Source organism: Eptesicus fuscus, chromosome 13 (assembly GCF_027574615.1).
Source record: "Eptesicus fuscus isolate TK198812 chromosome 13, DD_ASM_mEF_20220401, whole genome shotgun sequence".
NCBI classification, from domain to species: domain Eukaryota; kingdom Metazoa; phylum Chordata; class Mammalia; order Chiroptera; family Vespertilionidae; genus Eptesicus; species Eptesicus fuscus.
The window spans coordinates 49,614,474-49,627,327 of NC_072485.1; the positions used below are offsets into that span (position 1 = coordinate 49,614,474).

The 12,854-nt window shown below is 43.1% G+C and overlaps 1 protein-coding gene across 1 annotated transcript in view; it reads left to right on the forward strand.

The window, feature by feature from the left end:
* The window catches only part of MICAL2 (microtubule associated monooxygenase, calponin and LIM domain containing 2), a 206,111-nt gene that overhangs the window by 161,599 nt on the left and 31,658 nt on the right, over positions 1–12,854 (forward strand). The window contains 3 exon segments of the mRNA XM_054724629.1: positions 822–1,688; positions 1,731–2,076; positions 3,776–3,814. Coding sequence (XP_054580604.1) covers positions 822–1,688; positions 1,731–2,076; positions 3,776–3,814 — 1,252 coding nt within the window.

The window sequence follows — 12,854 nt, forward strand, 5'->3', positions numbered from 1 at the left end:
GCAGCTGCGGGGGCAGGCGCAGCCCCTGGGGTGCCTGGGGGAGGAGCTGAGAACCTTGGAGGCAGCATTTCCCTGGACTCGGATATGACGTCACCGAAAACACAGGTTTGGACTCGTTCCTTCGCCAGGAGTCCGTCTGTCAGGCCTCTTGACCGGCCAGACCCGCTCCAGGCCCCGGGGACGAGAGAGCACGGGACCGCCAGATGCATGAGCTTGCGGAGCTGCTCTCTGTGCCCTGCCCTCGGCCAGAGCTCTGGGCAGGCACAGCCCTCCTCGGGGGCCCCCCGTGGTCTCCCTTTGCCAAGGGCCCCAGCCCACCCTGCTGGAAACGGCCCCTTTCCCAGCTGCGCGGGCAGGAGTCAGGCTTAGGAAAGGCACTGGAAGGTCCTCCTGGCCATCCTGCCCACAGCCACCCCGGAAGGGTTTGGGGTAGTTGGGGGAACACACCTGTGGGTGGAGGTGCCCGTTAGTAGGGACATGACTGAGCAAGGGGCATCCTGCCCCTCTGTGCCTGACCGCCCTACCATCACGGGCCCAGGAGCTGGTCCATGCCCGCGCCTCACCTTTGGCTTTCTACCCACCTGACCCAAGACCCAGGAAAGCCTTGGGCCCGTGCTGACACAGGGGCTCCAGGCAGACCCCCAGCAGGCCCGGGGTAGCCATCTGAGCGAAGAGCTGCCCTCGGAAGTCAGTCATTCCAGGCAGAATTCTTTTCGACTGGAGACAGGGGGGGTGGGGGAGGGTGGGCCCTAGACTGAGGTGTGCCTTCCCCATCTAAATACATGCTGGCAATTTTGAAATCACGGCTATGGTTTGCCCAGCAGGTCTCAAGAGGTCATTTCAGTCCTTCCACCCCGATCTTTCTGAGGCGAGCCAGAGCCCAAGGAGCACCCGGCGACATCCCTCTCTACCTGCCGCACGGCCAGGTGCTGGAGCGGGCAGCGTTCTGCCCGGTGAGGCCCGGGGGAGAGGGCCTCGCCAGCCCCAGGCCCCCCGGCCCTGCGGCGATGGCTTCCGATGGCTGTCAGGACGCCAGCGGCACCCACAGAGGCCCACACCCCATTGGAGGGAAGGGCAGGTGCTCGCCAGAGCCAGAGCTGTCTCCTAGGGCTGCCGAGGGCTCGGGAGAAGGGCGTCCGGACTCCCAGTCCCGGACAGGAGAGGAGGGTGGGTCCGAGCTGGCCGAGGGGAAGAAGCTGGGCTTGAAGAAGCTGGCCCTCACCCAGGAGCAGAAGAGCAAGTTGCTGGATTGGAATGACTTCCACCCCCAGAGCTCGGGCCTGGAAGCGGGGCCTCAGCTTTCCCAGAACAGTGCCGAGAACGGCAGAGGAGGCCGTGTGCTGAAGCCAGTCCGCCCCTTGGTGCTCCCTCGGGCGGTGAGAGAGACCCTGCCCGCTCAGGCAGAGGCTCCGGAGAAGAGGGGGACCCCAGCTGCAAAGACTCCAGGGGAGCGAAGCGTGGCTCCACCCAGGTCCCCGCTGAGACTCATTGCCAATGCCCTCCGAAAGTCCCTCCTGGTCCTCTCCAACTCGGAAGGCGGGAGGAAGGCCTGGGCCAAGCCAGAATCCACGGCTCTGCCCACCAGCCAGCCGCAAGCTTGCACGCGCTCCTTCAGCCTTCGGAAACCCAGCTGCAACAAAGACTGGGACCAGCAGTCCCCTGGGAGAGACATGGCCAGCAGGGCCTCGGCCTTCTTCTCCCTGGCCACCCCGCCCGTCAGGGCTGCCCAGCCCTCCACCCCTGGCCTTCCCGACCCGGCCCTCCGCACCCACAGTTTGCCCAACCGGCCCTCCAAGAAGTTTCCTGCATTGGCATCCCCACCCTGCAGCAAGATGGAAGATGTCCCCAAACTCCTGGAGAAAGTGAGTTTGCAAGAGACCTTTCCAGATGCTTCTAGGAGTCCAAAGAGAAAAATCTTTTCCTCCCTCAGACTCAAAGACAAATCCTCTGAGAGTCCTCTCCAAGAATCCAGGCAAAGAAAGGACTTCCGTGACATCTTCAGCATCCCCAAGGGGAAGGTGCAGCCCGTGGACAGTGCGCGGCTGGGGCAGAGGGCCCCACCTCCTTCTCCAGAGCGAGATGCAAGTAAGTGGCCCTTTCCCAGCACAAGCCCACAGCTCATGCCGGGCAGTTAGTGATCATTATTGGGTTCATAAACGGCATCTTTTACCTCGTTTTGCTCCTCAAATTAAAGTCTGACAAAAGTAGGAAACTGGAATTTGAAAAAATATGAAACAATTCAATTTGAAATTATGTTATAGAACGTTTTGAAAGAGAGAGTTAACCATAAATTCACCACTTTCCCCTTATTGTCCATACATGAATATTTTTTACTAAGTTGGACATAAAATTTTGTGCCTTTTTAAATCACCATTATGTTTTAGGTATTAAGCCAATTGCCTCATCATCTACATAAATGTGATTTAATGGCTATAAAATATTCTGTCTAGTGGCTATGTTATTTAATGAACTGATTCTTTGTGGTTTAACTTATAGACATGTATGTATATATAAATTATATATATAAATGTATTTATATTTTATATATGGTCTTGGGTGGACATTTTTATGCATATAGCTTTTTCTTTCCTTTGAATTATTTTTTTAGGATAGGTTCCAAGAAATGGGATTTTTGGATGAAAATGTGAATACTTTTAAGATTCTCCACTTACACTGACAAATTGCTCTTTAAAAGAGAACCTATGGGTAAAGGATGCATGGGATTTCTCTGTGTTATTTCTTACAACTGTGGGTTGTAAATTTCAATTAAAACATGGGAAAGGTACCAATTTATATTCCACCACTAATGTATGAAAGTACCTTTTCACCACACTCTGCATCGAGTATTATATATTTTAAATATTGCTATTTCACTGGTCCAAAAATGGTGCCTCAAAATACTATTGAATGTAAACTATAACTGAAAAAAAATTTTTCTTAATGGTGCCTTTTAAACTTGTATTTCTTCTTATTACTAGTTTAAACATGTTTATGTATATTTGGTTACCAATTGAACCTTAGGTTTTTTAGATTTAAATTTTTCAAATTATAAAATTAATTAATACATTAAATAATCTGAATAATTCAACAGTATAGAAATATCTTAAAAACAAAAACAGTAACATATTCTCTCATCCCCTCCTCCTCACCAAAGTTTTGGTATATATCTTTAGAGGCAGTTTAAATAGTCACATGGTTTCTGTTTTTGTTGTTGATATTTGTTTGATTGCTTTAAACAAACTGATTCCACTATTCCTGTTGTTGAGCAACTTTATTTTTCTTTATTTTTTTGATGTTTTATTTTCTTATTTAACTCTTATTTGGGAACTTAGGTTTTTAAGCAAAAAATTATTTTGCTCATGTGGTGCCTTAGTCAAAAAGTGTGTCCCTAAAAAATGCACTTTGAATAATCATAAAGGCATTTCATTTTCAAAATTGAGCTAGCAGCTATTAAAGTGTGTAAATTTTTTTATACACCCTGTAGATTAACAAGAGAGTTTATTTTCAGCCAAGCTCAGATGTAAGCATGGGTAGGCTGAAATATAACTGCTCCCTTTTATCCCATCATAAACTTTAATGTGCTGTGCATTTTTGTGTAGATAATATACAAAATTCACATGGTTCAAAATAGCAGGCACAGAATGTCCTATCTCCCTTCCCTGTCCTGGAGCCATCAGGTCCTAACCCTGGTGACAGATGTTATTATCAGGCTCTTGGGCTTCCTTTCAGACAGAATTTATGAACACACAAGCAAATGTACATATTATATTCTTCTCCCCACCCCCACCCCCAAATAGTAGCATGCTAGGACATTGTACACACTTTTTTTGTACTTTTGGTTTTATTTTGGAGGTCATTCCATATCCTAATGTATAAAAAAGCCAGGGGCCATCATGACCAAAACAACCGAATGGATGACCGACAAGGCCGGCCAGGGGGGGTTAGTGAGGGATGACCAAATGACTGAACAGCAGGCTCCATGGGGTGACCAGGCCGGCAGGGGGGTTAGTGAGGGACGACCAAATGACTGAACAGCAGGCTGCATGAAACGACCAGGCTGGCAGAGGGGGGCAGTTAGAGGCAATCAGGCAGGCAGGCAGGTGAGCAGTTAGGAGCCAGCGGTCCCAGATTGTGAGAGGGATGTCCCACTGCCAGGGATCAGGCCTAAACCGGCAATCAGACATCCCCCAAGGGGTCCCAGATTGGAGAGGTTGCAGGCTGGCTGAGAGGACCCCCCCCCCCATGCATGAATTTCATGCACCGGGCCTCTAGTTAGTACATAAAGAGCTTTGTTTTGTAGCTACATGGTATTCCATTGTGCACATGCACCATAATTTATGGAGCCAGTCCCCCATGATGGAAAGTTTAAGTCATTTCAAGACTTTTGCTATTGCAAACAGTGCACAATAATTAAGAACTTAGGTCATTTGGCACATGCATGAGTTTATCTGCAGGATAAATTCCTAGAAATGGAAATGTTGGAACAAGGACATGCAAATTGAAAATTTTGATAGATATTGCCAAGTTGTCCTCCATCAAAGGGGTGTCAGTTCACCCTCCCAGCACCAAAGTATGAAAGTGCTGTTTCTATACTGGCACTAAACGGGTTGTTACCCAATCCTCCACCCCCCTTTTTTTTTTTTTTTTTTAATCTTTACCAATGTGATTGAGCGTCTTTTCATAATCATTTATATTTCTTTTTCTGTGAACTATTGTATCTGTTCTTTATCTAGTTTTCTGTTGGGTTGTTGGTATTTTTCTTAAGGATATGTGGGGACTCTAGTAGATAGAAAATTTAGCCTTTTGAATTACAAATGCTCTTCCCAGTTTCTTGGTAGTGTTTAACTTTGTTTATGGTGGTTTTGTCATATAAAATTTTTATTTTTATATAGTAGTGGTAAGCAATTTCTCACTTTCTGGCTTCTGGGCTTTATATAATAGTTCAGAAAAAGCTTCATCCAAGTTTACAGAGGAATTTTCTTACAGTTTCTTTTAGTCTTTTGTTTTTACATTTAAATATTTATATTTTCTTCCTACTATGAAATATGAGATATAGATCCAACCTTATTTTTTTTAGATGTCTTCCTGGTTATCTTAAAATAATTTAGCGAATAATTCATCTTTTTCCTCTCTTCTGTGAGATGACATCTTTATCATATATCAAATTCCTGTACTTGGACTGATTTCCACACTATTTATTATATTTTATTGAGTTGTCCATTATGTGTCAGTGCCACACTGTTTTAATTACATATATATATATATATATGTATATATATATATATAAATCTGTGTATTATACTATCAGGTAGAAAGAGTATTCCACTAGTGATCTTCTCTTTTAAACATTGTCTGGCTCTTCTTGCTTCTATATTCTATATGAATTTAGCATCAGTTTATCTATGTTTCCCACACAAAAAAAAAAATCCTACAAGTGCTTTTATGGATTGAGTTAAGTTTACAAACTAACTTAAAAGAATTTACAACCTTATGCTATGAATTGACTTTTTTTTTTATTTGTTCATATCTTTTATTGTGATTCTCAAGGACATTCTAAACTTTATGTCAAATAGCTTTTGGATATTTATTGTTAAGTTTATTATTAGACTAGAGGCCTGATGCACGGAATTCATGCAAGGGGCCCAGACCTCGCAGTTCCAGCCAGCCCTCACAGGCCCGGCTGGCCCTCGCAGCCCCAGCTTTATCCAGAAGGTTCTCTGGAAGGTTGTCCAGATGGTCGTTCTGCTGTTTGGTCTAATTAGCATATTAGCTCTTTATTATATAGGATATTTAGATATTAGATGTTTAGTTTTTGTTGCTATTGTAAATAAGATATTTCCATTTTATCTTGCTATTCTTGGTTATGTATATGAAAGTTATTGATTTCTGTATAGTTGTTTTGTACCCATCATTTTATTGAATTATCTTTGCTTGTAGAAATCTTACAGTGAGTTCTGGGTCCTCCCCAAAATATACAATCATAGTATGTGCAAATAATGATAATTTTATTGCTTGTTTTAGAAGTTCTGTACCTCTAATTTATTTTGTTTCCTTAGTTTCTTTGGTTCCCAGAATCTCTAGAAACAATGTTAAATAAAAATTGTGATAATGGCCCAGCCAGTGTGGCTCAGTGGTTGAGCATCGTCCCATGAACCAGGAGGTCACAGTTCAATTCCCAGTCAGGTCACATGCCCGGGTTGTGGGCTCATTCCCTAGTAGGGGGCATGCAGGAGGCAGCTGATTGATGATTATCTCTCACCATTGATGTTCCTATCTCTCTCTCCCTCTCCCTTTCTCTGAAATGAATAAAAACATATATTTTTAAAAATAGTGATAATGGTTTCCTTATTACATTTCTAACTTTAATGAGAAGGCATCTCATTAATGAAAATAATGTTTTCCCATTTAAGCATTATGCTGGCCTCTGGATTGACTCAGATATATTTAATCATTTCAAGGAAATAACCAACTAATTATATTTTATTAGAAGTACAGTTGACCCTTGAATAATGTTTGAACTGCATAGGTTCACTTATATGCAGATTTTTTGTTAATTGACCCAAGCAGTTCAAACCCGTGTTGTTCAAAAGTCAACTGGTGAATAGTAATTCAAATATTTGGAGGACCTACTTAAGTTATGTGCCAAATTTCCACAGCATAGGGAGGTGGTGGATGTCCCTAACAGGGTCAATGCTAGTTTTCATCTCAAATGGATGTTGAATTTTAGCAAATATTATTTTAGTACCTTATGAGATGATTGTGTACATTAGTTCTTTTTAGTTGGATTACTATGAATTATATAATACATTAAATTGCTGAAATAAATACCACTTGGTCATGATGTTTTATTATTTTAATATATTTTTGTTCTGTTTCCTAATATTTTATCAAATTCATAGGTAAGATTAGCCTTTAGTTCATACCTATATAATTTCTGTATATGCTGATTATAATAAGTTGGGGTAATGTGTTTTTCTGATTTAGTAATGGACAGCCACATTTGTTTATATTCACCAGGAAATCGTGTCACTTTTTTGGCTTGGAACAGAATGGGAATATAGAGAATGAAATTAACTTAAGGCTGACCAGCTCTGGAAATGGTGCCTGGGCCCATCTCATAAAAAATCTTTGCGTTTCTCTCAGATGATTTTAGGTCAGTATCATAGTAATATTAAGATTTTATCTACCCTATTAGATTAAACTCATTAGTTTCCTTCTATTTCTCCACCCCTCACCAACACACAGACACACAGACTTGGCTCTCTCCACATTTAACTTGTATACTTCCATGCAATGGAGAGAAAAATAGTACTCAAATAGAAAGTGAGAAACTATCAAAAGTCATTCAAATTGAAGTACCTTGAATTATGATCACTTGACTAAGAGCCAGCTGAAATTTAATTTTTTGTACTTTTACAACACAACTTTTTATTAATATCCTATATAATAAAAGGCTAATATGCAAATCTACCAAACAGCAGAACGACCGGTTGCTATGATGTGCACTGACCACCAGGAGGCAGATGCTGGACACAGGAGCTGCCCCCTGGTGGTCTGCTCAGCCAGAAGCTGGGCTCATGGCTGGTGAGTGCAGCAGCAGTTGTGGGAGCCTCTCCCACCTCCACGACAGCGCTAAGGATGTCCAACTGATGGCTTAGGCCCGCTCCCCATGGGACATCCCCCAAGGGCTCCCGGACTGCAAGAGGGCGCAGGCCGGGCTGAGAGACCCCACTGAATGCATGAATTTCATGCACCAGGCCTCTAGTTATACATAAACGCAGAGTATTTAAATGACTTAAGGATATGAACTGATTTCAAGTTCTTACCAGTGCCTATTTTATACAAACAATTTTAATGCTAATTGTTATTCTTGTGTATAATTAAAAGAAGGCACGCTGAGAACCTCCCTTTTTTATTTTTGCATAAACATTTTTACTGCAGTATAACATACATATAATAAAGTACACAAATATTACGTACACAAATGATGAATTTTTACAAAGTGTACATTTGTGTAATCACCTCAGAGATCAAGATACAGAACATTGCCAGCACTCAGAAGCCTTACTCATGCTTCTTCCCAAATACAGATGCCACCAAACAAAAGCACTTAGCATCTGACTTCTCTGATCACAGATCACTTCTGTAGTTTTTTGACTTGGTAAAAATCGAATCAATCAGTGTTGGGGTAGGCAAAATTCTTCCCACCCTGGTGGACTTGCCCAGTATAACCTTGTCCTCTTGAGTATGGTGGGAATGTAACTCTGATAGATTTCACTCCCATGATTAGGTTATGGGATTTTGCAAACGTAATAGGAGTTCCAAACCAATTGAATTTGAGTTAATCAAAAGGGAGATTATCGTGGGTAGGCCTAACCTAATCTGGCGCGCTGTTAACAAGGACTGAATCATTCCTGAAGTCGGATGTTCGAAGTGTGAGAAAGACATGATCCTGCTGGCTTCACAGAAGTAAACTGTCATGCTGTGAACGGGAGGCCTCCAGGAGCTCAGCCCGACCTCCAGCTGACAGCCAGCAAGAAAGCAGGGCCTGCGTGCTGCACCAGGAGGAGCTGAATTCTGCGACAGCCGGAAGGAGCTGGAAGAGAACCCTGAGCTGCAGAGGAGAAGCCAGCCCAGCAGACACCTGACTGCAGCGCTGGGAGATGTTGAACAGATGACCCCGTTGAGCTGTGCCTGCACTTGTGACCTGCACAACTGTGCGATAATAAATGGGTGCTATTGTAAGCTGCTAATAGTGTGTACATTGCTTCTGCAACACTAGAAAACTAAGACAAGTATCCACTCTTTTGTGCATGACTTCTTTCATTAAACATTATGTGTATGCATCGGGTGTGTGTGTGTGTGTGTGTGTGTGTGTGTGTGTGTGATTTATCCATATAGTTATATACATCAGTGGTTCATTATTTTCTATTGCTACGTTTTTATTTTCTTGTATGAATATGCCACAATTTATTTGTGCATTCTGTTGGTGGGTACTTAATTAGGCTCTTTTTGCTTCTTTTTATTTCAAGTAATAACAGCTTTGAGCACTCATATATATGGGCTATTGTCCAAGATAAACAAAGCCAGATACTAGTTAAAGTAGTAGAGATTTTAATTAGTAATATACTATTGCAATGGGGAAGAGAGTCTAGCATGAACTGAACTCAGCTTTGATTTTTTTTAAGTAGGATTTTATTTCATTATTATTTTTTAAATATATGTTTTTATTGATTTCAAAGAGAGAAAGGGAGAGGGAGAGAGAGTGAAACATCAATGAGAGAGAAACATGGATCGGCTGCCTCCTGCATGCCCCCTACCAGGGATCGAGCTGCAAACCCCCCCCCCACCCCCCCGGGCATGTGCCCTGACCGGGAAATGAACTGGTGATCTCATGGTTCATGGGTTGATGCTCAGCCACTGAGCCACACCAGCTGGGCTCAGCTTTGATTTTTACAGAGAAGGCATGGTGTTTTATAGGGAGAATGAGGGAGTAGGGAGAGGGGCCAAGCAGGGACTCGGCAGAGTCAGGGAAGTGAAAAAAGTTACTGAGGGTGGGTCCGTATGAACGCTGATAGTGCCGGCTGTGTCTGTTAGCTGCTTATTACTGAAGCTGGGATCCTGTCCTCCCACAGAGACTGGGAGACAGAGGCCCTATGCTTCCTGATGATTGCATTTTAAAGGAATGGTTTTCAGGTTCTTGAGACAAGACACTCCTGAGTGGTAGGAGGCATATATTATCTCAAAGGGACAGAGGAAGGATTTTCTGGTATCAGCCCTTTTTGGTAAATGCTAAGAAAGGGTGTGTAGCCAGGGGCCTGTCCGAAGGTGTTGGCTAGAACAGTAAATTCTTTTGTCAAACTTGAGTTTTCTCAAGTACTTTCAGCAGGGCTGGGCTCATCCTAGGGATGTAGCCTTGAGCTGTCAGAGACTATGTTAGTGTTTAAGTCTTTTAATGTAGGAAGGGAGTGAGTGGGCTAAATAATCTATATTGAGGGTCTGTAGTTTTTATAAGCCAAGGTGAAGGTCTAGTCAAGAAAAGGGCTCAGAAGAGCTTGGCTAAAGTTTGCTCAAAGACAGAAGCTTTGTTAGTACAGGGACGGGCAAAAGTAGGGTTACTGTTGTTCTCATGGAAAATAATAATACAAGAATCAACTCTGTGTTTTGCATAGTCACTACTGTAAACCTACTTTTGCCCACCCTGCATATACCTGGGAGAGGAATTAACAGGTCATGGAGGAGGCGTGTGTGGTTTGCTGTAGAAGATACTGTCAGATCTTTTTCCAAAATGACTGTACCTATGTATATACCCTCCAGCAGGAAACCAGAGCTCTGTGTGTTTTGTTATGTGTGCTCTCATTGGCTTGTTTTTATCCTCACCCAAGAATATGTTTATTGATTTGAGAGAAAGAAACTTTGATGTGAGAAATATCAAATGGTTGCCTCTCATTCGTGTCCTGACCAGGAATCAAACCCATAACCTAGGTATGTGCCCAACCGGGAATCAAACCCACAATCTTTGGTGTATGGGACAACGCTCCAACCAACAGAGCCACCCACCAGGGCTAATGAATTTAAATTTAAAAACTGAAGCAGTATAAAGTGTTTTCTATTAAGTGTATTAAACGCAACTTTTCCTTTTGATAGAATTATGTTTCACTTTAACCTAGCTTACTATGAGCTTTTATTATGAATGATGATAAATTGAATCAAATGATTTTTCTACCTCTATTGAGATAATCATATTATTTTACTTTAATCAATAATGTGCTGAATTATATTGATTATATTTTTATATAGATTTGGAAATGTTAAATCATTACTGACTTGTTGGGGTAAACCCAACTTGGTCATAATTTATACTCCTTTATGTATCACTGTATCAGATTTGCGAATTGTTTTTTGTAGTTTTACACATATGCGCATGAGAGATATTGGTCTGAATTTTTTTCTTCTTGTATTATCTTGTCAAGTTCTGGCATCAAACTTAGGCTAGCTTCATAACACAAGTTGCGAAGTGTTCTGTTTTTCTCTATTCTCTGAAAGAGTTTTTCTTTTTTAACATTGGTATTATTTCTTTTTTAAACATTTGGACATAAATTAAGTCATCTAGCCTAGAATTTTTTGGAGGGTGGTTTCTAAGTACGGATTCAGTTTCTCTAATAGGTATAATTACTCAGATTGTCTTTCTTCTTATGTCAGTTTTGGTAAATCATGTTTTTAAATAAATTTGCCCATTTTATCTAAATTTTGAAATTTATTGTCATAAAATAGTTACTGTAGGATTTTTTTATTTCAAATATTGGTCACTTGTGTTTTCTTTCTCTTTGTTCTTAGCCAGTCTTCTTAGGTGGTTATCAATTTTATTTGTCTTTTTAAAGAAACAAAATTTTTCCATTTTATTTCTGCTTTGTCTATATTGTCTTTCATAATCTCTTCTTGATTTATTTTCCTTTTAGTTTCTTTAGGCTCAATTGGTTGTTCTTTTTCTAGCTTCTTAAAATAGAACTTAGAGCATTAATTCTCAACTTTTCTTTTGCATAATGTATATATTTAAAGTTCTAAATTTCCCTCTAATCACTGTGTTAGCTGCATCTAGTTGTTTTGTTATACCATTTTTAATCATCAGTTTAAATTTATTTTTAGTTCTTTTTTGATCTATAGGTTGTTAGAAAAGCATGTTATGCCCTGATCAATTTGGCTCAGTGGATCGAGCGTCGGCCTGTGGATTGAAGGGTCCCAGGTTCGATTCCAGTCAGGGGCATGTACCTTGGTTGCGGGCACATCCCCAGTGGGAAGTGTGCAGGAGGCAACTGAATCGATGTTTCTCTCTCATCGATATTTCTAACTCTCTATCCCTCTCCTCCCTTCCTCTCTGTAAAAAATCAATAAAATGTATTTTAAAAAAAAAAAAAAAGAAAGAAAAGCATTGCTTCACCTGAGCTTTCCTGTCTGGCGATCTCATTTTGAAAATTTCTGGTGTTATTTTCTACTAGTGGCCTGGTGCACAAAATTCGTGCACATTAAAAGGGGATTAATTAGAGGAAATATTTTCATATTGCTATTTGCCTTTTCTATATAATAGAAGTGTCAGAGATGAAAGAAAATTAGTAAAATGTATATGAAAACCTTCCTCCTGTCAGAGTCTGGGGTACACCATGGGACCCAGAGTCAAGTCCTCATCCACTCATGTGTGCCTCAAAATCAAGCGAGACCCAGACCCAGCTTCTCCCCCCCTTCCCCCCCATTGGGCTAGATCCAGACCAGGCTGGTCCCACCCTTGTCAAGCCCTGCCAGGCAGGGGGGCGCAGCCTCAGGTCCCCTGGCCTGGCGCCGGGGCGGGGAACAAGCCTTGAGGTCTCCTGTCAAGCCCCGCTGGGTGGGGGTGCAGCCTCAGGTTCCCCGGCCCTGCACTGGGAGCGGCGTGCAGCCTCAAGTCCCCTGTCAAGCCCTGCTGGGCAGGGGGCACGGCCTAAGGTCCCCCGGCCCGGGGCATGGGGAGCAGCCTGAGGTCCCCCAGCCCAGCACTGGGGTGGGGGGCGCACCTTGAGGTCCCCTGTTAAGCCCCGCTGGGTGGGGGGCACGGCCTCAGGTCCCCCGGCCTGGCACCTGGGCGGGGGGCATGGCCTGAGGTCCCCCGGCCTGGCACCTGGACGGGGGGCACGGCCTGAAGTACCCCAGCCTGGCGCTGGGGCAGGGGACACAGCCTAAGGTCCCCCGTCAAGCCCTGCCAGGTGGGGGGCACAGCCTGAAGTTCCCTGGCCTGGCGCCAGGCTGGGGGGCACCGCCTAAGGTCCCCTGTCAAGCCCCATGGGGATGGGGGGCGTGCAGCCTCAGGTCCCTGCTGATTGCTC